At 37.5% G+C, this 26,002-nt stretch overlaps 1 protein-coding gene across 1 annotated transcript; it reads left to right on the top strand.

Moving 5' to 3' along the window:
- The first annotated feature begins 9,604 nt into the window (after window positions 1-9,604).
- Window positions 9,605-23,000, top strand: LOC129749231 (uncharacterized). The gene is made up of 3 exons (XM_055744169.1): window positions 9,605-9,812; window positions 15,077-15,594; window positions 22,857-23,000. Exons 1-3 carry the CDS (start codon window positions 9,605-9,607, stop codon window positions 22,998-23,000), a joined length of 870 nt encoding a protein of 289 aa, XP_055600144.1.
- Window positions 23,001-26,002: the final 3,002 nt, after the last annotated feature.

Raw genomic sequence — 26,002 nt, forward strand, 5'->3', positions numbered from 1 at the left:
ACTGAAACGGATGATTGGTGAAGAAGTCAGAGGGAAAAGTAATTTTTCCAATCGTCAGAAACAGAAGATTGTTGGTAATTATTGTTTCGCATTGGATGAGACATTGTTTGAGTTTCATTTCCGCTTATGAATAAAAGGTATAAGAGAGTTTGCAGCGACTGAGAAAGGCGCATTTCCCCCCATTTATAAGTAAGTAATCGATTGAACTGTGAGAGGGTGAAACCATCTGCATCCGGTGAAGTCTCGAGGCCCAAGACAAGGGAAATTTTATTTTGCACGATTCTGCTCATCACTGTTTGTTGCTCTTCGAATATTAGGACGATTTGACTGGCATAGTAATTGAGAAGCCGAGCTCCGGGAAAATCGGCAGGTTCTCCATCACGAATAGGATATAAAATATAATTAAGGGAAATGTGGGTGATTTACGATAAGACACTTGGATAGATAATATCGTAATTATTCACCGAGAAATTGGAGCATTTTTCCCGACTACAGTTTTCTTCGCTCTGCTGTGTATGTAGCTAAGCAGATTTGGCCAAATGAATCCTGGCTGGGTCGTGCACCGAACAAATTGGTGTTATTAAATTCGTTTCCTTTTCCGTATTCATCAGGATGGTGCACCTGAAGCATTCCCATTGCCATATTTCACTCCAGTCGGCAGAATATATCATCATTTACATCTTTGATGAGCGCTTTGTTTCGACCATCAATCTAGAGGGAAGGAAATCACTCTAATGGAGATGAAAATAGAAAAATAATATCCAAGATTGGATGACTTCGATAATGATTAACGCACACTTTCCACATCTCGGGGAAGCCATTGGAAAATACTGGACTTAAAAACTCTCAGGTTAGAAGTGTTTTGTTAAAATTAAACTTGAATTTCATTTGAAGTTAAGTAATTTTTCCCTGCATAAAAAGTATTGTTTTTTCAAAATTCTTAACATAAAATTATTAATTGATTAACTAACTTTATCAAAACTCTATAGTTTATTTCGTCCAAAATTGATTTTTAATTTACAAATGTAATTCGAAGCTAGCCTGACAGTTTTCTTACCAAATACAGCTACATCTACAGTGAGCGAAATAAGAATAGTACCACTATGTGTATTGCTTGTTAAAATATGAATGATTGAAAATCACGAAAATTTTCTTTTACAGTTTGTAATAATTATTAATGGTGTTGGGGACCAAAAATGTGAAAAAAGGGGTGCGAAATAAGAATAATACCACTTGAGTTTTTCAACAAAATCAAGATTATTTTTTAAAAATTTACTGTGTAAAAGTGAATAATAATGCTTCTACGACTTATTTGAACGAATAACTGCATTTTTAGAAGTTTTCTAGAATTGCGAAGGTTTTCAAAGGTTTTAAAAGGAGGTTTAAGAGATGCTCCTCTTAGCGTTGAGGAATTTGATATTTGAGCTGTAATTCTTTACCAAACCACTTACTTTCTTCATTAAAATGATGTGAAATGATGAAACAAAAACTTGGGATTTATTTTGAATCGGAAAAAATAGGTATTTTTCCATCGCAGTTTTGTGGAAGTTCACGCTGCAGAAAGCTTTTCCGGATTTGCAAAAGAATCACCAGCACAAGAATGTACAACCGCCAGAATTCCTGCTCATCTCAACTTCCGATTCAATTGCAAATCATACCAATAACACTGTTGGCCGTCTGATCCATCAAGCTCCATCGGAAAGTACAACTTTATTTTGATTATCGGTCCAAAATATTCACTTTTAGTGACCTTGATGCAATTCTAAGGCTATGAATCTCTTTTTTTTTATCTTTGCACACTTTTTTCAGACATGTATTGATTTAATTTTTTTACCACAGAAGCAAAACCTTTGCAAAATCACGATATTTTACACAAAGTCATCTAGAAAAAGCAATTCAATTCTGGTTGAAACCTTTTCATGAGTAGACATCTCGAAGAATTTGATATCTTAAATCCGGTTTTAACATAATTTTTTTTGTCCATCAGAAAACATCTGTCATATTGCGTAAAAACCAGATGCACAGATTGCGATCTTTGGAACTGATCATTAGTAGTCATTTACATGGTGTCTACTAGTCAGGCAACACTTTTTGCCAGCCGGAAATGGATGTTTTGCATTATTTAAGGAGTCTGCATTCTGTTGACATTTTTTTCTGATTGGTTCGTCTAGCTGACTTATGAATAGCCCTGACTTCATTTTTACCTGGTAGAAAAGTTGCCCATTGATAAAATAAACAAAATACGGTGGTCAAATCGTGCGCAAAATATTTGTATGCTTGAGGGGACATATTAGAAAAATTTCGAGAAAAAATGAAAAATGAACTCTTTAGCGGTCACCTGGCAGGATTTCAACCAGAAACTTTTCGTTGATAAGTTTCACCTGTATTTTCCGGAAATAAACAAGGAGACAGCATTGAATATATAAAGTCTAATATTTGAGGAGGACGACGATCTGCGGAAACGACAAATTACTTAGTCCTTCTTAACGATTGACACGATGAATGGCCACAAAGAAGACTGCCTCAAAATGCGACCGTTTTCACTCAAAAGCACTTCAATAGCTCTTACAAAGACGGTTTAAGTTGGATTTGGAATCGTGCCATTACGTTAAAACTGTGGTGGAGTGATAAAAAGTCAAATATGTTGTTATTGTGCCGAAGGAGGACAATCGGCTAAATTTGTTATAACTTTGAGCAAATTCAAAATTTTGAGTTTTTTTGAAGATCAAGCTTCAGAAAACAAAAAACGTTATCGAAAATAGCCTTGATATAGAAAAAACGGTGGTTCATTGTATACATTATAGACGGCGCATATGTTTCCCAAAAATTAAAGTCTATAAATTTCTTCATTGAACGCTATCTTAAAAACCACTTGACAAATTATCATCATCCAAAATTCTACATATAAAAATTAGGTACATTATCAGATAACTTCGTTGAAAATTTCAACAAATTCCATCCATGCATTCAAAAGTTATTCTCAAAACAAAATGTTATATTTTTTTCCTAAGTCTCGATTTATGTAAAAATATAAGAAATCCCCCTACCGAAATACAATCCCATGCCAAATTTGGTTCCATTTGCATAAGCGGTTTTCTAGTAATGTATGAAGACTTGTTACTTTTGCTTGAGAGACCACCTTCCCCCTTCCAGTAAGAAGAACCTATTGGAACCATCCCCGGCTTCATAAGCCTCTTCCTGCCAAGTTTAACGTTAATCGTTTAGTAGTTTTCAAGTCTATTGGAAACAGACAGACAGAAATTTATTTTCATGTATATAGATCAATCATCTCATCATGTCAAAACGCATATGTATATCAGGTTTTTTTAATTGCTCGATTATTGTTATTTTTGTCAGTTTTGTATGGTAGCCCCAATCCTCCCTTAATTGAAAGGCGTTCAAAAGTATTTTAGAAACCATTCTCGGTATCCAAATATGGCCATATACCAAATTTCGATCGGTTTAGCATCTACCGATTCTGTAGGGAATAAACATTCAATTTAAGATATGTATATATACAGTGAGCGAAATAAGAATAGTACCACTATGTGTTTTGCTTGTTAAAATATGAATGATTGAAAATCACGAACATTTTCTTTTACAATTTGTTATGAATTGTTTAACCGATAAATCAAGCATAAGTTTACTTTTTTTGGACGTAGCAATTGGCGTTGAGGACCAAAAATGTGAAAAAGGGGTGCGAAACAAGAATAGTACCACTTGAGTTTTTCAACAAAAACAAGATTATTTTTAAAAATTTACTGTGCAAATGTGAATAAAAATGCTACGAATTATTTGAAAAAGATAACTGCATTTTTAGGAGTTTTCTAGAATTGCGAAGGTTTTCGAAGGTATTAAAAGGGGGTTTTAAGAGATGCTCCTCTAGCGTTGAGGAATTTGATATTTAAGCTATAATACTTTATCAAATTGCTTGATTTCTTCATTAACATTCATAAGTATGATGCAAAATGATGAAACATAGATTTGAGGCTGAATTTGAATCCAAAACACAGGTTGAAGTTAAAAAATACGAACGTTTTTTATTAGTCAAACACTATTTCTCTAGTTTTAAGTCATAGTCATCTTGCAATTTATCCAAATTTATGCCCCATGTTCGAACATCCGGGATTAATTAAGGTGTGCTGGATGATTTTGGTCAAGAAATAATTACATGGTACCGTGTTAACGCCTTGGAACTTCTAAGATCACTAAATCAGAAAAATTACGAAGTTCAAACCAACCATCGGAGTGCAACCCTTGATCTTTAATATGGTAAAAAGTCTATGGTTATTTTTTTTTATCAATTTCTTATATTCATATTCTCGGATTGAGCTTGAAAAAACCTATCACATTCCTCTCACTTCATGGAATCATTCATCTTCACTTTTATTAAAATTTGATTTGATTTTCAGCCACTTTTGAGTCTCCCACAGGAACTTTAGGATATAGGAAGGGAGGATGAGGGCTTTCATACAATTTTTATTGCATAACCCGAGAAGTTATCTTACAAATGGATAAAATGTGAAATAGGAAATTATTTCGGTATGGCTCGAGACATCATCCTCTTTCCAGTGAGTAGAAAGATACGAAGGGGGGAGAATGGTCGATACAGTTTTTTAGCATAAGTTCTTAATTTATGCTAACAAAGTCAGCAAAGTTGTTCGGGTTCGAGATATGTTTCTACAATTGTTATAGACTTTTACGCATTGCACTCTGGAGAGGAGAGGAATGAAGGGGGAGACCGACTGCCTTCTAGCAGGGGGAAAAGGGGGGTGGTAAGGACACTTACCGAGAACATATCAAGCAAAAGGGAAAACAGTGAATGTTGAAAGTTCGACTCGAATGATATGCTTCTTGTTTGGACAAAACATCAAATCTGCTGTTGAGTTCAGCTGAAAATGCATTTAAAAAAATATTTTGTTTTTTTTTTTACGTAAGTCATAAGCAAAAGTCATCCCTGAATTTCTCTGATACGCTTTGCCAGGCTACCCGACTTTGAATTAAAGTGTGATTCACAATATTATAGTTTCGTATTGAAATTAAAAACTGTTTCAGTGCCAATCATTATTTAGTTTAGCTAAGCTTAGCTTAGCTTGATTAACTTCTCACGTTCACCATAAACCGTAATAGGCAATTTCATTTTGTTCAGAGGCCAAATGAATGGTGCTTGGGATTAGTAGCTCATTCACATTGCACAAAACGGATACTCTCTTTTAAACGGCAATAACGGCGCCGGCCACGTCCTAGTAGTCAATGGATAGATTGGAGAAAAAAAAGCAAAGAGATGAAAGATCTATTTTGTGCTCTAGGACCGAGGTTACTCTGCATCATAGAAAAATAATTTTGATTGGGACTGGGTTAAAAGGAATTTATTGGGAGAAACTTTTTACTAATGTTACAGTGAAGGCATGAGTTTGATTAGTGTAACGTAGCACTGCATTCCCTTTCCATCAACCATCATCTCAAAGTCAGTAATTATACCGTTGAAATGCTTACAAAGGAGCCTATGGTTCGTGAATGATTAGCTAGTTGTCGCCCGTTGTTTAGGAAGTTACATTAGTTTATCAGTGGTGTAATGGTGACAAAAAATTAACTAAATAATTTTGAAAAGACATGCTTTTTCGGTGATTTTTGATAGTTATTAATTTCATTTTAACTACTTGTTATTCTACAGTTTTACAATTATGTACAGTAACGCAAGCCCAAAAGTTTTTTAAAACAACTTTAGACTCTAGTAATCGTAATTGATCGGCCTTCATGGAAATCTTTTTAGATAAAACTTATACAGAAATGTTTTCGAAGCCATTTATGAAAATATTCAATATCAATGCACGGCTCAAAGATAAGAATGCCCGAGTGAGAAAAATTTAGGATACCGAAAAAATAATTGGTTATGAATATTTTAAGTTCGTACCGAAAGCGAGAGCTATTAGCCACAAATCATGCCTCGCATCGCACCGATCTTCTCTCCGCACGTTCATTCATTTAACAAACGACTCTGTTTATGAGAATTAATAGCCACGATGTTGATAAAGCCCACTCAATTCCCATTGGTCTTTCCCAAAGCGATCGTCTTTCGTGTTGAATATCAGTACCAGACCGAAATGGTGAATGGTGACAGAATCGAGAGGATTGAGATCGAGCTTCGGAAAGCATTCACACATACCTAAACACATACTACTCGAATGGACGTAGGACCTGGTTCACGCAAAAACCCATAGGAACATCGAGAATGTCGCACGGGAAGTGGACAGAACTGGCGATCGCGGACACGTAAGACAGGTAAAGAATTCTCGAAGACCCATACACACTTCCAAAGTCCCACGAAAACAAAACTTAATTAGACCTTTAAAATATTCAAAAATTGAGAGGAAAGACACCAGAAGACAAGGCAGGAACCCGTCACAGTCGGAACATATCGGAACTCACGCGGAGGATGCATAACCTATCAGCCAGTCAGCCAGCGATAAAAAATCGAGGAAAGAAGAAGAAACCGCACGGTATGATCGGCTGGAAGCGGTCGGTTTTATACAAAACACACAGAGGCGAGTAAAATATGAAACCCAAGAAGCTCAATCGCTTTTGTTTGCTTTGAGCCGCCTTCCTTTTGGGGGCCCGTTAATGTGCGCGGCCTGATCCGATCCCAACCTCCCGCACCACATGCAGGCTACCGAGTCTACGACGAATCGATGCGATGCTTTCATATTTCAAATTGTCATCAGCTTCGATTTTGAATAAATTCCTTAAAAGGAAGTTAATCATCGATCAGGCTCGGCAGGACGTGAGCCCAAAATCGGCTCGTTACTTCTGAGGAAGCCCGATTCGCCCGGTGGAGTGGATTGGGCACATGTATGGAAGACCCGTCTCCGTGCCTGGACGGACGCAGATTGGAACACCGAAATCTGGTAGCGAGGTCGCATTTGGGTTGTCGCTCGGTTTTCGCCTTTGTCTTTGACCCACCACAAATCATCTTTTTGTGTCATTTTCACAGCCCGCGGAACGACCTTCCCGGGATCGGTGGCAGTTTACATATTCCAGCCGAAAAACAAACCCAAAGCAAATAAAATGTTCCCCAGCAATGAAATGTGGGGATGGATCTGCATGCGGTTCTTCTCGGATGGATTGTGTGAACAATTTTCAACTTTCTCTGGAAACTGTCGTCTGCATCTGGAAGTGGTGGGAAGGGGGTTTGAGTGTGGAGGTAAAATTACCAGCCAAATTCCAACGCGATCTGTGCAAACGTTTGACGGCCTTGTTTTGTATCAGGGCATTCCTACTGAAATATGAAAACAAAACGAGTAGCATGAAATATGAAATGAATTCCAAATCATTCGATTTTTTATACGTCCTTTGTTCTGGAAGTGGTTATAAATTGTAAGAATCTTTTGGTAAGTTTTCAAGTAATGTAATCAAAAATAATTTTTCAATCCGGGTTATGCCAAAGCTAATTTTGTTAAACTGATAGCGAAGTTTTAAGAAGCCAAAATATTTTTATGCCATTCAGTGTTCAAAAGTGAACTATTTGAAATTTGCTTCACTTTTTGCAACTTAAAAAAAAGACGTACTCCGTCTAAGCCGATTTTGGCTTTACAGACTGAATAATCGTGGACAACTTAACACACAGTCCTGAGATGGGAATTGAGCCCATGCCTCAGGTGGTCCATGCGATTACTGCCTTACCACGTCAACCACTTGCCCACCGAGACGTAAACTGGAAAAAATACACTTTATGCAACTTGTTGCAAAAATAACTATATTTGACAAAATCGAATTATGCTGCGTGTTCTATACACAGTTTAATGCAAATTAAGAAAAAAACCTTTTGGGAATATAACCTACAATACTGACCGCATGTTATCAACCATGCCAATGTCCTGTAGATTTCTGATCAAGTAGCAATTTTCGTTTCTGCTTTTCTGAGTCAAAAAGTTGACTTTTTAGCACTGAATTGCATAAAGTTATAGTAATGAAACTCGAGATGTAAACTTGTAAATTAGATATTAGATAAATATGACCTTAAATCATACCCGAGTAGACCCTTATGGCAAAATTATACCAAATTTTACTGCTGTGCCTTAAAAGTTAAATTTGGTATCATTTTGCCCGAATAGAGGTTATATAGTGCCAAAATTTTAGTCTTTATTTCCATTTACGAATAGTTTATTCATGTCAAGTGCAGGTTTCACTGAAACCTTATTGATACCGCGGTTGAATGAATTTTAAGAGTACAGTGATCCCATTTTTTGATATGGGAAGAGCCCAGAACATGGCATTGTTATGCTTTCAAAATTTCTTCAAAAAGGCTGGCTTAACGAGATTTAAAAACACTTTCAGTGAAACCAAAACTTAAAAGAAGTGTACTACCAGTATATTTAAAATGGCATTTTGACATTTTACCACTTTTATTTTGACAAAATTACTCAAAATTATGCTCAAAAGGCATTGTTAGGATTCGGTGTAATTACTTTTATATGAATACGGCCAAACCCACCGTAATACGTAGAAAAAGATTGTTCTCGCGAGTAATTACTTTTTTCTAAAAGAACAGCTTCTTAAAAGCTAATATCGATATGTGCAATCAGTGTTCACTTGAGATCAATAAAGTATAGAAGTCATCTTCGTTGTTTCTCCTAAACAAAGTCCAACTTCATTTAACCGGAAAGTGGCTTGAAAGTTTAAGGTGCTATCCCTGAAGTTCCTTCCCAAGGTTATCCGGAAATTAAAGTGGAAAGTGAACGATTAATCTTTACTGTACTGCTTAGACAAAATCAGCTCAAGTGAACTTCGGATTATAGATGTCCGCATAATCGCGCGAGAAAACGTTAAAATAACGGCGAGTCTTGGCCTGCCCTAACAAAAAGTGGTGCCGTGACCAGGATTAAGAGCTACGCCGTTGTAACATTCCTCGCTAAAGTCAAATTACGCGTCATAGCTGCTAAAACTCATTTTGTTGAGTAATCGACGCCATTTTGTTCAAGTAGAACAATGGTTCTGTAACTCCGACAAACGACGCCAAGCCAGTTTTGCCGCCCTTGTTACAAGATTCTTTCCGGATTTGTATAGCATACAAGGCCTAGTCTTTTAGGTACATGGTACGTACCTCTCCAACATAACCGAGGGTCCCCCCAGGTGCTTTTAGATATTTTTTCCTATTTAATTCAAGCACCTTTCCAACTTGGTGTTCCGACATCGTCATTTCCGGTCATCTATTACCGTGGTACGTCCACAGGTCCTAACCGCTGCTAGTCACCATAACCATCAACTCCAATCGCAGATTGAGAGTTCCACCAGTTCCAGGGATAATAAAATTCAAGGCCTGTTTTAAACAGGTACTAGGTAAAGTACCTCTCCATATAGCGCGCAGTCACACGTGGGTGCTTTTAGATCCTTTCTCCTTTTTGCTTAAAGAGACCGATCATTTCGACGCTTGCTTCGTCCAGCTCAACCCACCGGCAAGGTTATAGGACGTCGCACCGGTATCTGCTATATTTTGTCCGAGAATAAACTGCGATCAAGCCAGCTTTCTAACTACCAAGTCATCGTAGAATCAGCTACAAGGCAAATTAAGCCTTACTCCAGGTACCTTTCTTGCTGCGCATTCATAATGAGCACACCACGATCTAAAAATCAGTTGTCTACTCGACGGACAACCCTACTGGCCTCTCTCACCCGTGCTGGAAACTTTGTCGACAACTTCGAGGAGGAACGGGACGGGCTCGAAGTGCCTCTTCGATTGGAGGACTTAGACCGTCTGTGGACATCGTTGGAGGAAGTGCAAACACAACTAGAGGATCTGGAAACCAGCAAAGAAGGTAAAGAATTGAACCTAAGCTTCCGTGAGAGCTACGAGCCAAGGCTTTTTAAGATAAAAGCTAATTTACTATCAAAAATGCCCACCCCAATGGTAACCCCTAATAACCGCCCCATAGAACCTCCCATTCGCAATATTTCTACCTTATCTGGACTCAAGCTACCAACCATTACACTTCCCGATTTTGACGGTGATTACCGTACCTGGCTTACTTTTCATGATACATTTTTGGCCTTGATTCATGAAAATGTAGAGCTACCCGACATACAAAAATTTCATTATCTACGTTCCGCGTTAAAAGATGAAGCTGCTCAATTGATTGAGTCCATTGGTATCAGTGCAATCAACTACCCTATCGCCTGGCAAATTTTAGTTAACCGTTACTCCAATGAGTACTTATTGAAAAAACGTCATCTTCAAGATTTACTTGAAATTCCACGAATGAAGAAAGAAACTGCTGCTACACTTCATTCAACTTTAGATGAATTCCAAAGGCATATCAAAATTCTTGCTCAACTAGGTGAGCCAACGGTCCAGTGGAGTACGCTGTTGGAACACCTTCTCTGTATGAGATTGCATGAGGAAACGATTAAAGCTTGGGAAGATCATGCTGCTTCTGTGGATAATCAAACCTATGAGTGCTTGGTAGAATTTTTGGAAAAAAGAGTACGTGTATTGGAATCTATATCTGTGAACCATATCCCTTCTCAAGCCGTCAACACAACCTTCAAAAGCGGGTCCTACTTTAGACAATCATTACCCCCGAGAATTTCATCTCATGCTACGACTGAGAATTCGTTTCCATCTTGCCACGCTTGCGATCAACGTCACCTGCTAGTAAAATGCCCCAAATTTGAACGCATGTCTGTAAACGACCGCTTGCGAATAGTTAACCAAAAACGACTGTGTATCAACTGTTTCCGTCAAGATCATTTCGCCCGAGATTGCCCATCTAATTACAAATGTCGCCTTTGTAATAAATCACATCATTCTATGCTACATTTCAACACTACAAATTCTGATCCGAGTTATGGCCATCAAGATTACATGGTGAATGAAAGTCAGAACAGCGCCGTAACCGTTCAAACCACAGCTTTACATGACTTTCCCATTGATACACAACACTCAAATTCACTGTCCAATTCTAGCCCAACTGTGTTCATGCTAACAGCAGTTTTACGTGTGGTCGATGCATACGGTAAAGAACATCTCGCTCGAGCACTGCTCGATAGCGCTTCCCAACCTAATTTGATGTCTGATCGACTAGCTCAACTTCTACGAATCAAGCGTCAACGAACTAACATTTTAGTTCAAGGTATAGGTGCAACTCCAACACAAGCCACTGAAACAGTCACCAGCAAAATTTTATCGAGAGATGGGAATTTCTCAAGAGTTGTCACCTTTCTAGTATTGAAAAAAATGACTGCGGATCTACCTTCGAAAACTATTTCAATTGCTGACTGGAAATTACCTCATCATTTGAGTTTAGCTGATCCGAATTTCTATCAAACAGCCCCAATCGATATGATAATAGGAACTCAGCTTTTCTTCGAATGTTTCCCTAATGCAGACAGAATACAATTGAGCGGATCGCTACCCATTTTGGTCAACAGTGTTTTCGGGTGGGTAGTTGCAGGTGGTGGTAATATGGCTTCTCCTAAAAATCTCAATTTCGTAGCCGCGTCGACTTTGTCACTCGTCTCCCTAGAAGAAGCAATAGAAAAATTTTGGAAGGTAGAGGAGCTCCCAAACCGCACTGAATATTCGGTAGAGGAAACATTTTGCGAAGAAAATTTCAAAGCAACCACCTTTAGACAGAGTGATGGTCGTTTCGTTGTAACCCTTCCCAAGCGCCCAAATTTTGAGTCAGTGATTGGAGAATCTAAATCAATTGCCATCAATAGATTCAATTTGCTGGAACAAAGACTTCAAAAAAAGCCTGAACTCCGAGCCGAATATGACAAATTTATGCAGGAATATATTTCACTAGGACATATGAAGAAAGTTGAATTTCCTGAAAATGAAACCCATCCCTGTTATTATTTGCCCCACCACCCGGTCATAAAGTCATCGAGCACTACCACAAAAACTCGTGTCGTTTTCGACGGATCCAGTAAAACATCGACAGGTTATTCGTTAAATGATGGTCTTTGTATTGGTCCGGTGGTTCAAGAAAACCTTATAACTCTGATGATCCGATTTCGAAAGCATCCAATCGCTTTAGTAGCTGACGTAGAAAAAATGTATCGTCAAGTGTTGATCCACTCCTCAGACAGACGATTCCAAAGAATTGTATGGAGATTCCAGCCATCTGATCCTCTGACCATCTATGAACTTCAAACTGTCACCTACGGATTAGCACCGTCTTCGTTCCTCGCAACTCGGGCTCTACTTACACGGTGTCTCTGGGAGAAAACTTTATTTTTCGAAAATTAGCATCGCTAATTTTTACACCATTCGAAAGCTGGGACTTTCCCCTTTCATTTGAGCCCAAATTTGAAATAATCTACCGGGGGGTCTAGAACATTTTATTTTTTTGAAGATTTTTTAACCTTTCTACCGGTTTTTTCAAAGTCAAAATCGTACTAATCACTGTGAAAACGATTGTATTTCCCTTAGCGCAAATCCAACATCATATGTCAATAACATGATTTAATAGGAAATTTCCCTGGCTACAATTTTGTAGAGGACATCAAAGTGATAAAAATTGAGAGAAAAGAGTTGGACTGTCACAAACAGAGTGATTATTATTTCATTTGAAAAATCTAATAAAACTTCTCACCACTGATTGTACTTAGACCAGAAAAAGTATTCAACGAGCTTAGTTATTGATTGTTGAGTGTATCAATGTTCAAAACGGTTTATTTACATTGAAAAATCAATCTTTTACATGAAATTGATCAGTATTATCTGAAGTTATGAGCATTTCTAGGGTCTCCCACCTATCTTGAAAATTTAGTTATTTATATTCTGAGCTAAGTTAGATTGAATACTTTTTAAACAAACATTTGGGACTAGGAGACAAATCAGATTTACTTCTTACAGTTAAGCCCAAATTTCAAATAATTCACCTAAATTTTTAAAATCAAACATCTTGGTTGAAAATCTTTCAATCTTTTTGATGATTTCTGAAGGTTTTCATACTTTTTACTTTTGATTGATTGTTAAACCTTAAACAAGGGTATCACAAGCATGATAAAGTGTCATATATAAAATTATAAAAAAAACTCAATCTATTCTTTATGTTTGATTGCAAAAATTAGTGTTTTTGGAACCACTTGCACTCGTGTATGTAAGAATGTGGTCGAGTTTATGTAAGTTTTCAAGCAAAAATTCGAGATTGTTCATTTTTCTCAAACGTACAAGAACTGAACCTAATCCTTCATTACCTTGCATTGATTTTTTTTATGATAAAAAGGAAAAAAAGATTACAAAATCTCAACATCAACTTTGTTTTCAACAATTTTAAAAGGTTGATTTGATGTAATACTATTATCTGAAAATATTCTCTCAATTCACTTTAAGTTTTCAGATCTGAAGTCATCAGATTTTTTGTCATAAACAGTATTTGAAGCAGTGGCTTAAAATGCTTAAAAAAAATTTTCTACATATATTTGCCCAGATTAGGAACTTATTCAAAATGTAACTTTGCTCAAAGTATGAAATGAATAACCTAATCTTAGTCAACCAGGTGACTTTTTTTTATATGGCCAGAACAAATTTGAAATCTATCTTTTGTTAGGAATTTATTAGGAGTTGAAACATCGCGAGTAGGAGAGAAGGGGGGGATTTAAAATAGAAATTAATTCAAATTTTCAATACATTGGAAAAAAAATTGAACCAAAGCTGGCTTGCAACAAACTTGTATACAATCTACATTGCACAAAATCAAACAATCGAGAAAATTAAGATCAAACATTTAAACAAAAAAATTCTAAACGACAGGTGATATTACTCCCAGCATCTTCAGTTTGGTTTTCGCTCTTTCAACTGTTATAATTTTCGAAGAATGTATCAAATTTTTGTTTAAAATACCTTAAACATTATTTATTCCCCACTTAGGAATTTTTGGAAAAATTTGAGTAACAAAAAAAAAGAATTTGATATTTGTTCCGGAATAATAAAACCATAAAAATGTTCATAACTTCAGATGATCCTGATCAATTTCATGTAAAAGATTGATTTTTCAATGTAAATAAACCGTTTTGAACATTGATACACTCAACAATCAATAACTAAGCTCGTTGAATACTTTTTCTGGTCTAAGTACAATCAGTGGTGAGAAGTTTTATTAGATTTTTCAAATGAAATAATAATCACTCTGTTTGTGACAGTCCAACTCTTTTCTCTCAATTTTTATCACTTTGATGTCTTCTACAAAATTGTAGCCAGGGAAATTTCCTATTAAATCATGTTATTGACATATGATGTTGGATTTGCGCTAAGGGAAAGACAACCGTTTTCACAGTGATTAGTACGACTTTGACTTTGAAAAAACCGGTAGAAAGGTTAAAAAATCTTCAAAAAAATAAAATGTTCTAGACCCCCCGGTAGATTATTTCAAATTTGGGCTCAAATGAAAGGGGAAAGTCCCAGCTTTCGAATGGTGCAAAATTTAGCGATGCTAATTTTCGATAAATAAAATCGTTCCACCAGAGACACCGTGACTTCAGTTGGCTGACGACGAAGCACTTAACTTTCCGATGGGTGCTCCTGAATACAAAAAATCTCTCGATATGGACGATTATATTGGAGGGTCGAGTTCCATCCAGCATGCTATAAAACTTCGTAAGGAATTGATTGAACTCTCCGCAAAAGGTGGTTTTCCACTCAGAAAGTGGGTCTCAAATAAGTTGGAAGTATTGGAAGGCTTGGATTCCGATCAAATAGGCACTCAATCTACACGTCGATTCGACCCCGAGGAAACTGTAAAAGCGTTGGGTATTCTTTGGGAACCAGAACCAGATCAATTCAGATTCGACTACAGGATGACTAAGGAAAATCTTAAGGTGACTAAACGCACGATACTTTCAATGATCTCCCAATTATTTGACCCCCTTGGTCTTATATCTCCGATTATAATTACTGGTAAAATGATAATGCAAGAACTGTGGCTTCTGGCAATTTCCTGGGACGAAGAAGTACCAGATGCTCTGAAAAATAAATGGACGTCATTTCACAGCCAACTAATAAATCTTGCTGAATTTAAGTTTGATCGATATGCTCTACAAATCAACTCTTGTGTTGAATTACATACATTCGCAGACGCTTCCGAAAAGGCATACGGGGCCTGCATCTACGCTAGGACCATCAATTCTGAAGGCGATATTAGAGTGCACCTGTTAGCAGCTAAATCCCGTGTTGCACCACTCAAAAGATTGTCTTTACCCCGACTTGAACTCTCCGCAGCACTCATTGCCTCTCGTTTACACTCCCAGGTTAAACAAGCACTAGATATGGGTGACATAAAATCCACTTTCTGGTCCGATTCCACTGTGACACTACAGTGGCTAAAATCTCCTCCGAGTACTTGGAAGACCTTCGTAGCTAATCGGGTTTCTGAGATCCAAACTTCAACTCATGGATCAGTTTGGACTCATGTTCCCGGGAGTCAAAACCCTGCCGATCTTTTATCCCGAGGAATGCAAGTAAAGGACTTTTTAAAAAGCAATTTGTGGGTACAGGGGCCGAGTTGGTTGTCTGAGGCAATAGAGAACTGGCCAAAGTCGAAAGCACACAATAAAGAAGAAACAGAAGAAGAAAGACACTTAGCAGTTGTGTCTGTATGCACAAGTGAACCGTCAGTCAATCCAATCTTCTATCGATATTCCAGTCTTTCGTTTTTGATTCGAATAGTAGCTTACTGCCAAAAATTCTCTCAGAACGTTATTTTGAAAACTCGAACCAATCCTCAGACTGTAACTAATTCATCGAATCCTCGAACTCTTACTATGGAACAACTTACCCAAGCCAAGCTGCGCTTAGTACGCCTGGCACAAGCCGATGATTTTCAAGAAGAAATTAAACAATTGACCAGAGGGAATTCGTTACTTAAATCTTCTAGAATACGATTATTAAGACCGTTTATTGACTCCGAAGGTATCATACGAGTGGGGGGGCGGTTAAACCTTTCGCAACAACCATTCCTATCCAAGCACCCAGCCTTGCTTCCTACTTTCCATCCTCTAACAAAAATGCTCGCCAAATTTTACCACCACAAATTGGTTCATGGTGGCGGCCGTGTCACTTTATCTGTTATGCGTGAAACATATTGGCCTGTAAATGGACGACGTCTTATGCACATCATCATTCGGAATTGTATCCCATGCACTCGAGCCAATCCCGTTCCGGCGCAGCAGCAGACAGGACAGCTCTCATTATCCAGAATTACAGTCAGCAGGCCCTTCAACGTAACAGGAGTCGACTATGCAGGTCCAATTTACTTAAAACCCATCCACAAGCGAGCACCATCTGTGAAGGGCTACATATGCGTGTTTGTCTGCTTCGTGACTAAAGCGGTTCACCTCGAAGCGGCAACTGATTTGTCAACCGAAGCTTTTTTGAACGCTCTCCGACGGTTCGTCTCTCGCCGAGGCCGACCATCGGATCTACACTCGGACAATGGCAAAAACTTTATTGGGGCAAAAAATGAGCTCCACCATTTGTTCTTAATGCTCTCCAACGAAAACGAACAAGAAAAAATTCATCGATCCTGTGTAGAAGAAGAAATTAGATGGCACCTTAACCCTCCTAAGGCCCCCCATTTCGGCGGCCTGTGGGAGGCTGCCGTTAAAGTGGCTAAAAAACATCTCTTTCGTCAGTTGGGTAACTCATCACTTTCTTATGAAGATTTATCAACAATTCTTGCACAAATAGAAGCCGCCATGAACTCTCGTCCACTCGTCCCCATGAGTGAGGATCCAAACGATTTATCGGCTATTACTCCTGCACACTTCTTAATCGGAACATCGATGTATTCTCTACCAGACAGAAATTTGTGCGAAGTTGTTCCCAATCGCCTAACTCATTATCAGCGTCTTCAGCAACTTTATCAACAATTTTGGTACCATTGGAGAAGGGAGTATTTACAAGAAATGCAGAAAGATTTGAAGTTCAGGGACCCAAACCATAATTTGGTACCTGGCCAACTAGTTATATTGAAAGACGAATTTCAACATCCTGTGCGCTGGTCTCTTGCAAGAATCTCCAAGGTGTTCCCAGGGAAAGACGGTTTGGTGCGTGTTGTTGATCTTAAAACTTCGAAAGGTGTTTTCAAACGGGATGTTACAAAGATTTGTCCTTTACCTATGGAACCGAGCAACTTTACTGCAGAAGATGGGCAACCGCTCAACATGCCGCACCAGGAAGGAAAACAACCCGATCCGGAAGCAGAGTTTACTTCGAACACATCACCATAAGTTCCAGCTTGTTAGTTCTAACAGGAGAAATATGCCACATAGTTTTATTATCATCTTCATTATCAACTACTTACAATTTTGAAATATAAATATTTCAAGGTGGCGGCCATGTTAGGATTCGGTGTAATTACTTTTATATGAATACGGCCAAACCCACCGTAATACGTAGAAAAAGATTGTTCTCGCGAGTAATTACTTTTTTCTAAAAGAACAGCTTCTTAAAAGCTAATATCGATATGTGCAATCAGTGTTCACTTGAGATCAATAAAGTATAGAAGTCATCTTCGTTGTTTCTCCTAAACAAAGTCCAACTTCATTTAACCGGAAAGTGGCTTGAAAGTTTAAGGTGCTATCCCTGAAGTTCCTTCCCAAGGTTATCCGGAAATTAAAGTGGAAAGTGAACGATTAATCTTTACTGTACTGCTTAGACAAAATCAGCTCAAGTGAACTTCGGATTATAGATGTCCGCATAATCGCGCGAGAAAACGTTAAAATAACGGCGAGTCTTGGCCTGCCCTAACAGGCATGATTGTAGAATTTTGGCAGGATTTTCTCTCAGTTCGATTTAATTTTAAACGCTAATCACTTATCACTAATTTCTTGTCGAACTTCAACAGCCAGAACTTTTGTATGAGTCCCAATGAACAATAAAATTACGTTATTATTCTTCCTTTCAAAGTTCATGCTTTTGATTATTTCAACCTAAAAATATTAAAATAACTAAAAACATAAAATGGTTGAGCCTACCATGGAGCAGAGAAAAAAATCATTGGAAGTATGCTAAGAAAAATGCTCTTTGATGAAAAAAGCGCTCGTAATGTGAAACAACTCCACCAATAGCTAGGACCTTTCTTCTGCGACTGAAAATGATTTATTTTGTACACAGAAATCACAAAACTTACCAATAAATTCATAAAAATATTATGTGATTAATAAAAGGATTTTGAAATGCTAAGATTTATTTAACTTCGTTATACTGTATTGGATTTCAATGTACAATCATTAGTGGTCATCGACCAAGGATAAAGCGCCTTTACTCGCTCTTGAAAATAAAAAGAAAAACGAAAAACATTAATTGAACATAAAACCTTTAGAGGTTTATTTAAAGCTCGAAAGGTTGTTTCAAAAAATTTATCCTTATAATTGAGATTTATTCATTATACTACCTTAAAACGCCCCATTAATCATCTGCTGTCAATTTCATTAACGTATATTCATAACAAAAGATATTGTTTTATGAAGAATTAATCACCGTAATTTATATTTATAGATTAAATTTATCGGCCTAGCGGTGAAAAGTGATGTCCTTTTTAGTAGGGACATCTAGAGATTATGAATTATTTATATAGGTGGATAGAAGGTTAGATGAAAATGAAAGATGTTGAAAATGAGCGGGTAAAATTTGTTTAGAAGCATATCATCACAAAAAAGCGCGATGATAACAAACTGAGAAGACTATACATCGATAGATGCGTTTCTGAGTTAAAGGGAGTATATCTGAGCGATCACATATCATCTTTTTGTTCGTCCGCACTGCAAGTTTTCCCTTGTGGAGCGGACCACGCTTGGCCTACTAATGTGTGGTGATAGATGCAACTCTATCTGTATCTACCGCTTCATAGTAGTAGGCCCGTGAGGAACAAACATTTGATATGTGATGATATGCTTCTAAACAAATTTTACCCGCTCATTTTGAACATCTTTCATTTTCATCTAACCTTCTATCCACCTATATAAATACTTCATAATCTCTGGATATCCCTACTAAAAAGGACATCACTTTTCACCGCTAGGCCGATAAATTTAATCTACAAATAAGATATAGTTTGTAACAATGGATTTGCAAGTAAATTTTATTCAAAATCTAAGTCTCGACTGTTTGAAAAAAAAAACTCTTCTTTATATCAACTTACTATGCGAGTCAAGAATTATTAACAATAATTATCTTTGTGCAGCCAGTCTCTTTAAGCCGTTGGGAATGAAAGAGTAATCCGTAAGCGCGTTTAAAGTTTCTAGAAACTTTATCACTGAGGCACATGTTAAAACATGAACAAAACTCGGCAGCGATTGCATAGCTAATCTTCCATTAGACTGAGTCGATTTGGGGTCATTTTTGAATTTCTCATACCCTAGGGTTTAAAAGCTTTGTTTTGGGTCAAAACTTATCCATGATACCTCGCAACGCACCCAGCAGTGAAGTCAATTGAATTTATAGTTTTTCAATGCAAAAAGACATGCCCCATTTAAACAACTAATAACTTTTTTGCCTTATAAGATACGAAGTTACGGTCTTCGACAAAGTTGTTCAGCGGAATGATGTTGATTTTTCAGTCAAAAATATTCAATTTTCCCATACAAACATAAAAGTTCAAATTTACTCGTGTTAACGAGTGGATGGGTTTTTAGCCAAAATGAAGCTTTTTAGACCCCAGGGTATGAGAAATTCCAAAATGACCTCAAATCGACGCAGTCTAATCATCCATAGATCTTTATTAGGCAATGGCTAAAGGAAAGGTCATAGTAAGTTAGAAACGGGCAACGTTTAAAAAAATCAAGCGTGGGGAAATCTCACACAACGAAATTTCGTGGCGGATTTCAACAAGGGCAATAATATTTGTGGTTTTTGTTTAAAGATGTTAATATTATTTGAATAATTGGGTGCTTATTTTGTGTCAAAGACCTCAGTTTCCGAAAATGATTTCGAGTGCGAAAAAACGCGTGCGCTCTAAATGGTCACGCTTTGTATAAAATCCACTGCATTTGCTGCATTTGCCCTAGTATCGCAAATTTACTTCCAATTGCACCAAAAAGTTTCACACTCATGCGCACGTGGCTCACAAAAAAGCGCCTGCCTCTAGAAAAAAAACTAATCAGCAATTAGAAATTCAAACATATTTCTAAAAAACGATTGAATGACAAACATATTGTAACTTTTGTAATGGTTTTTATGAAAAAAAAAACCCAAACTGAATCAATTCAATGGACCACGGTCGGAAAAAAATTGCTGATTCATCAAAAATCTGAAACGTGCAATTGCTTTTCAGTTATCGACTCTCGTAGTTCGGAGATAATGTATCTATCAAAACCGGAAGATTTCCACGAGGAATCTTCCAGAAATAATTTCTTTTAGGTAAAATAAGTATCATGCAAAAGACTCACCAAATTATCTTTGGACATGTTAGTTGGTAAACCAGTTTCCCGTAAGCTCTTGGCCAGTTTCCGCTCAGTACAGCACATAGAAGACACGTTGTCCAAATTATTAATGACGCAGGAGGGGGGCTAAACTATCGATCTTTATCACTCGATCACACTTAACGAATAGGGACACTTTCGGATATTCGATATTTTTATAGTTACAACATTTGAAATCAATTTTGCCATCCGCATATAAAAAAAATAATTTTGAACGACGGGGAAATTAAAAAGCGTTCGTTGCAAACCAATCACGGCCTACTCCTCCTCAGTTCGATTTAAATTTAAACACATTCAAAAACCCTGATTTTTCGTCGCAGAAAAATTATATACTAAACTAAGCATCTCATTTTCTTTTATCCTTTAAAGTGAATGAAACCTTAATGATTCCTGATTTAGCCAATAACAATTGAAAAATCAACATCTTTTCGTGCTATCATTTTGCTATTAATGCTTACTTTGATATTGGTTTGTCATCATATTTCAGCATTTCGATACTTTAATGGAGCCTTTTTTACATCGGGAAAAAATAAAACCCCAAATAATGCTTTCATTGGCATTGATAGCTCAGTTTGGTTACCGTATGCTATTGATTAAGGCATCAAAGTCTGCTTGGGAAGAAATCGTTACGTAACGTTGAGCATAGCTTCCCTTTATCTATGTCACAATTAGTAATGCTCAAGCTCACCACCTCCCCTCCTTTAAAACGTGACGTTATTTATATGTGCCCCCTTATTAAGCATGTGCTCCCCTTATATGTTATAGTTTAGAGTGCTGCCCTAAAATTGCAAACTCCGAATTGCAAAGGCATCCTACTATAAGAAAGTCATGTTCGAACTTCAACAGCCGTTTTGTTGTTGCGGATTCCAAAAATGTACCTTTTAATACCAAAAGGCGAGAAATATATCACTTGCAAACGAGATGAAGGTTTTGTGTGAGTTTTTGTCGTATTTCGTTTCCTTTGTTCCTCCGCCGGGGCAGCGCAGCGGACAAACGATCTTGGGCCCCGGAGTGCGTTGCGATCGTTTGGAAACACATATAAAACAAAACACTACGACAATCTTTTGGAGTTGTCGCATTTCGCTCCCTGTCCCTGTCACTTTTACCGACTACGAAGCGCGACATTCCCACCGATTCCGACACTCCCGGGGAGCCCAGATTGTCCCGGCTTCGCTTCGCCTTCCTTTGAGTATCGAGTTCTATGCCCCTTCCTTGTACACTGCCTATCCGTCTACAAACGGCCACGCGGACTGAACCTTCCCCCGTGAGCGAGCAGCATTGATTCGCATTATTCTCAAAGGCATTCCTCACTCGATTCACAAGATTTATAATGCTTCAAATTTTTTAATTCTGATTGTTCGTCTGCTGTTTTTCATAATCGACAATATTTTATGCCTCGTGACGTGTGATTTCAAGCTGCTTGAGGTGAGGTGAGCTGACTTGAGTATGGGGACAAAGAAGAGAAGACCGGTGTGGGGAATCGATTTTGGACGTGCGAGCCAGTCTGGAGTCAGTCAATGTCAGATGGGAAATTCTGGTTTGCCTTCACAGTTCCGACTCTGACCGCGGCTGGGCGACCGGTGTTTGTGCTGCTGCTGCGGCTGTTATCTAGATCGTAGACGGAGATTCTCGCGGTCCCTTCAGCGTGAGAATCGGAAGACAGTTAAGATACATCAATGGGTTGGATGTTCCATAAAATACAGAAAGAAGAAAATTTATCAAAGGCATATTGGAGGTCAAGCGAGCTTATTATCCTATAGTGACACTATTGATTTTGGAATTTGAATAAATGCAGTTTGCAGGCTGTCTGGCTCGAAGACATTTCTGATGATTTAAAAGTGGGATTGGTATTTCATTGCAATAAAAGCCTTGCTAAAATATAAATTAGCTCAATAGGAAATTTGATTAGGTCCTTCAATAATTTCCATGTTTATAAATATCTACATCCCAAAATTGTTCATTTAACAGTTATCCATAACAAATGAAACGAAATTTTCCATCGGAACGTGGTGACACTGCGTCTGTCTGCTCAACCGGCCATCAAATAACCATTCCTCATCGTACTAAATGAGCTCTTTCCGTTCCAAAGAGTTCCCAGTCGATTCCTTATATGGTTGTGTATAATCCGAAATGCAAACAAGTTATGCATAATATATTATCTGAGTATTATTAATAATTTATTATATTTTATTGAATTAGCAATAATGTTTTCAGCAAACATTTTTTATGAATATTAATATGCCGGTAGGTGTTTTTATAGCTTCCTGCAAAAGACTTGAGTATGTTTTTTTCGGCAATGGTCAGCGAAAGATATTCCATTTCTCATCCTAGGATCGTTAAACTGTCCTCGTTCCATTCTTTTGTTGCCATTTTCGCTCATCGCATCACACGTTCTTACGAAGGCAGGTATCTCCCATATATCGCCCGCTCGTTAGTTACAGATACCGAAAACGCGCCATATACCCCATATAAGTATGTACGATCCGAGACCAGAGCTGGAGGAAACGCCGACGACGCCACACCGCCAGCAGCAGATCGGAGGAAAAGATCTGTTGAGCTCTGGCTCTACGTTTGGATAACCCGGGCTAATTTTCAGAGGCAACCGGCTCGGCCCACATTCGTATCTTTCGCGGGAGGTATCTCCCGCTATCTTCATTGCGAGCTCACCTGCCGCGATCCAGAATGCTACTGTTTGTATATGAATTGATTTGATGGCCGGCTGCCTCAGCTGGATCGAGCACACTAATTTCCGATGCCGATTAATGACTGGACGGTGTTGGAAAACTTGTGATATTCTGCAATTTGAATGTTCATATTTTTGTTTATCGTTTGAACTGAATTCTGCTAAAATGTTTCGCGTTGCCGGAAATAAATCCCTGTAAATCTGATCCATCATCCTCTACACAATTTGTCACTTATCAAATCTCCCTGGCGCGTGTGAATCCTTGGGTAAACATGTTTAGGCAGCAGCGTGTGCCGTTGTCATAATCCCGGAAGGAAAAAGCCTGGATCGGGAAATCTGACTAATATGGTTATGTTGTGTGCCAGCTACTCGTATTTCTCCCATCTACCTACGTGTACAATATAGAGCGAGGGAAGGTGAGCTGGCAGCCACATTTCAAACAGTGACGCGCCAAAAGCGACACTCTCGTATATCATATTTATTTCTATATTTACACGAGACGTCTGCCACCTCTCTTCAGCTCGTCCTGCTCTGTATTTGGGAATCACTTTGATGTAATCTTGGATGCTGTTTGAGATTTTTCCTCACAATATAAACTGATTTTCCATGTAACCCAGTGCTAAAAGTCACATCCAGCCGGGTTGCGCTCACGGCTAAGATGAACTTATTTTTTTCGTTTGAATATACGAACTTTTTGCTACTCTTCGAGAACGAAACAGCTCCCCAAAGCTAGCTTAGAAGATAGAGACGCTTTCGTCCTCGTCAAGCATGAGGGAAACGACAAAAAGATGTGTCACGTTTGACATTGTCGAAGGGAACGATACTCGTATGGCAAAAAATACACATATCACATTCAATATTTATACATCCTACCCAAATCTATATCAAATTTAAAAATGAAATAAAATAGCTGGAAAGACCTTTTGTGTGTTTTTCGCTTTCTCCGATATTGGTCCAATGCTCGAAAGGCGTGCTTCTGGTGAAATCCGGGAAAGCGACCGAATTGGCTTCGGGGACACCCGATAAGTGGATCGAGAAAGAAATGGGATTTGTGTGACTGGATTTGAATAATATAGCAGCGAAATATAACATGGAACGTCCATAAAGTTTTGGAATATGTCACGCATGATGTAAATTGATTGACATGAAATATTGATTTTGTAATGCAATACCGATTGCTCAATTGATGGCCGAAGAAAAGTGCTCCGTTTGAGGTTAAGGTGTTGCGCTGCAGTGTAAATGTGAAAGCATAATGATCTTAAGCGTTTTTGAGCTCGTATTACCATGCCTCATATGGAAAGTTTAAGTGAAACGATAATGTTTGATTGATATTTTTGATACGGATATTTCAAAATATAACTTATCATACGAACTACTGGTTCATAAATCATTTAACGTTTTAAAATGAGCCTAATTTGGAAAAAATAGCTCATGGTGTGGATGTTAACATGAACCGTAGCAAAAAAAAACATAATTATCAAATTTTTATAGATTTTTTAAAATTGGAACTAAATTCAACTCTGATAGCGCTAAACAGTAGGTATACTTGAAACCTGAAGTGTTCAATGTTCTAGATATGAAATGGTTTGAGAACAATGCTTGACAGTTGGCACGATATAACCATTAATTATTCAATGACACTGAATTTTCCCTAATGGAAAATAAAGATTGAATTTATGCTTTCATACTTTGATTAATAATTTTTTTTTTTAAAATCAAAATCAATCTCTAAAATCACATAGGGTAGGTGTACCCTCCTCCGTCGTATCCCTCTGATTCGTCGCAATTCAAGAATGCATGTTTTAGAGACGAAAAATCACTTTCCACTTTAATTGGCTACTTCATATGATAAACTTAAGCTTGTGAATTTATTTTCTATCACAAATTTGTCACTTTTAAAACTATTTCTTAATTTATTTGATATTGAAATCGCGAAGTGAATTCAATTATTGACGCACTCCGCCATATTGTAAAACGAACTTAGTGATTCCCCCAACATGTTTCTTTGTTTTATCGCTTCCTGTCAAAGCATATAACGATCAAAATCATAAAATTCGAAAGAAAAGTGTTGAAATAAAATTAGAAAAATGATTTCAAACTAATCTGAACTATATAAATTTGTCAATATTCGATTGAAATCGAATCACTCGGGCCCCATAATTCGTCGTAATTTTGCGACAGGAATAGGAAACCGTTTTGCAAGAATTGGAATTAGACCGGTTCATTTTTACTATTTTTTGCTGAACACAGTCGGACTCGTAGAGAATGAACATAATGGATTGTAGTAATCGCAACACTATATAGTAATTTTGTTTATTTTGAAGCTAGGAAATTGATGCGCTGGGAGATAAGTGCAAAAAGTCTATTTATATTAATAAATTCCTTGAATGTATTCAGCATTGCTTATAATGCATGGTTTCAAATGAACAAAGAATTGATGGATTTTTTAGCTTAGTGGTTGGTGTTTTACAAATTATTTACTAACAGTATCGTGCATAATTAAATAGACGTTTGAGTGCACGCAAGAATATCTCCAACTTTCACATTTCTAACGTTCAACTCCAATGACATTGTTTCTTCAAAATTATTTCATATTTTAGGATTTGATTATTTTTGGTTCTATAATCTGATGACACTAAACCTTTCTCAAGTGTTTGAAACATGAGATACATCATCATTTGAAAATTAGACTTTTTAAACTTCTTGCATTCAAACTGCAATATCTCACATACGACCAAACGCTTTGCTCTACAGAATGGTCACTGAGAGGTCCTTGAAAACTAAAACTAAAATTTCTCCAGTTTTCAGAAATTCTCTAAATGGGGATCAACTCGAGGAAAAAATTTCAATTCCTGGACCGAAAACCTCGATTTTTATTGAATCTTTACGATGCATGGA

This window comes from Uranotaenia lowii, chromosome 2 (genome assembly GCF_029784155.1).
Source record: "Uranotaenia lowii strain MFRU-FL chromosome 2, ASM2978415v1, whole genome shotgun sequence".
In the NCBI taxonomy this organism is placed as follows: Eukaryota; Metazoa; Arthropoda; class Insecta; order Diptera; family Culicidae; genus Uranotaenia; species Uranotaenia lowii.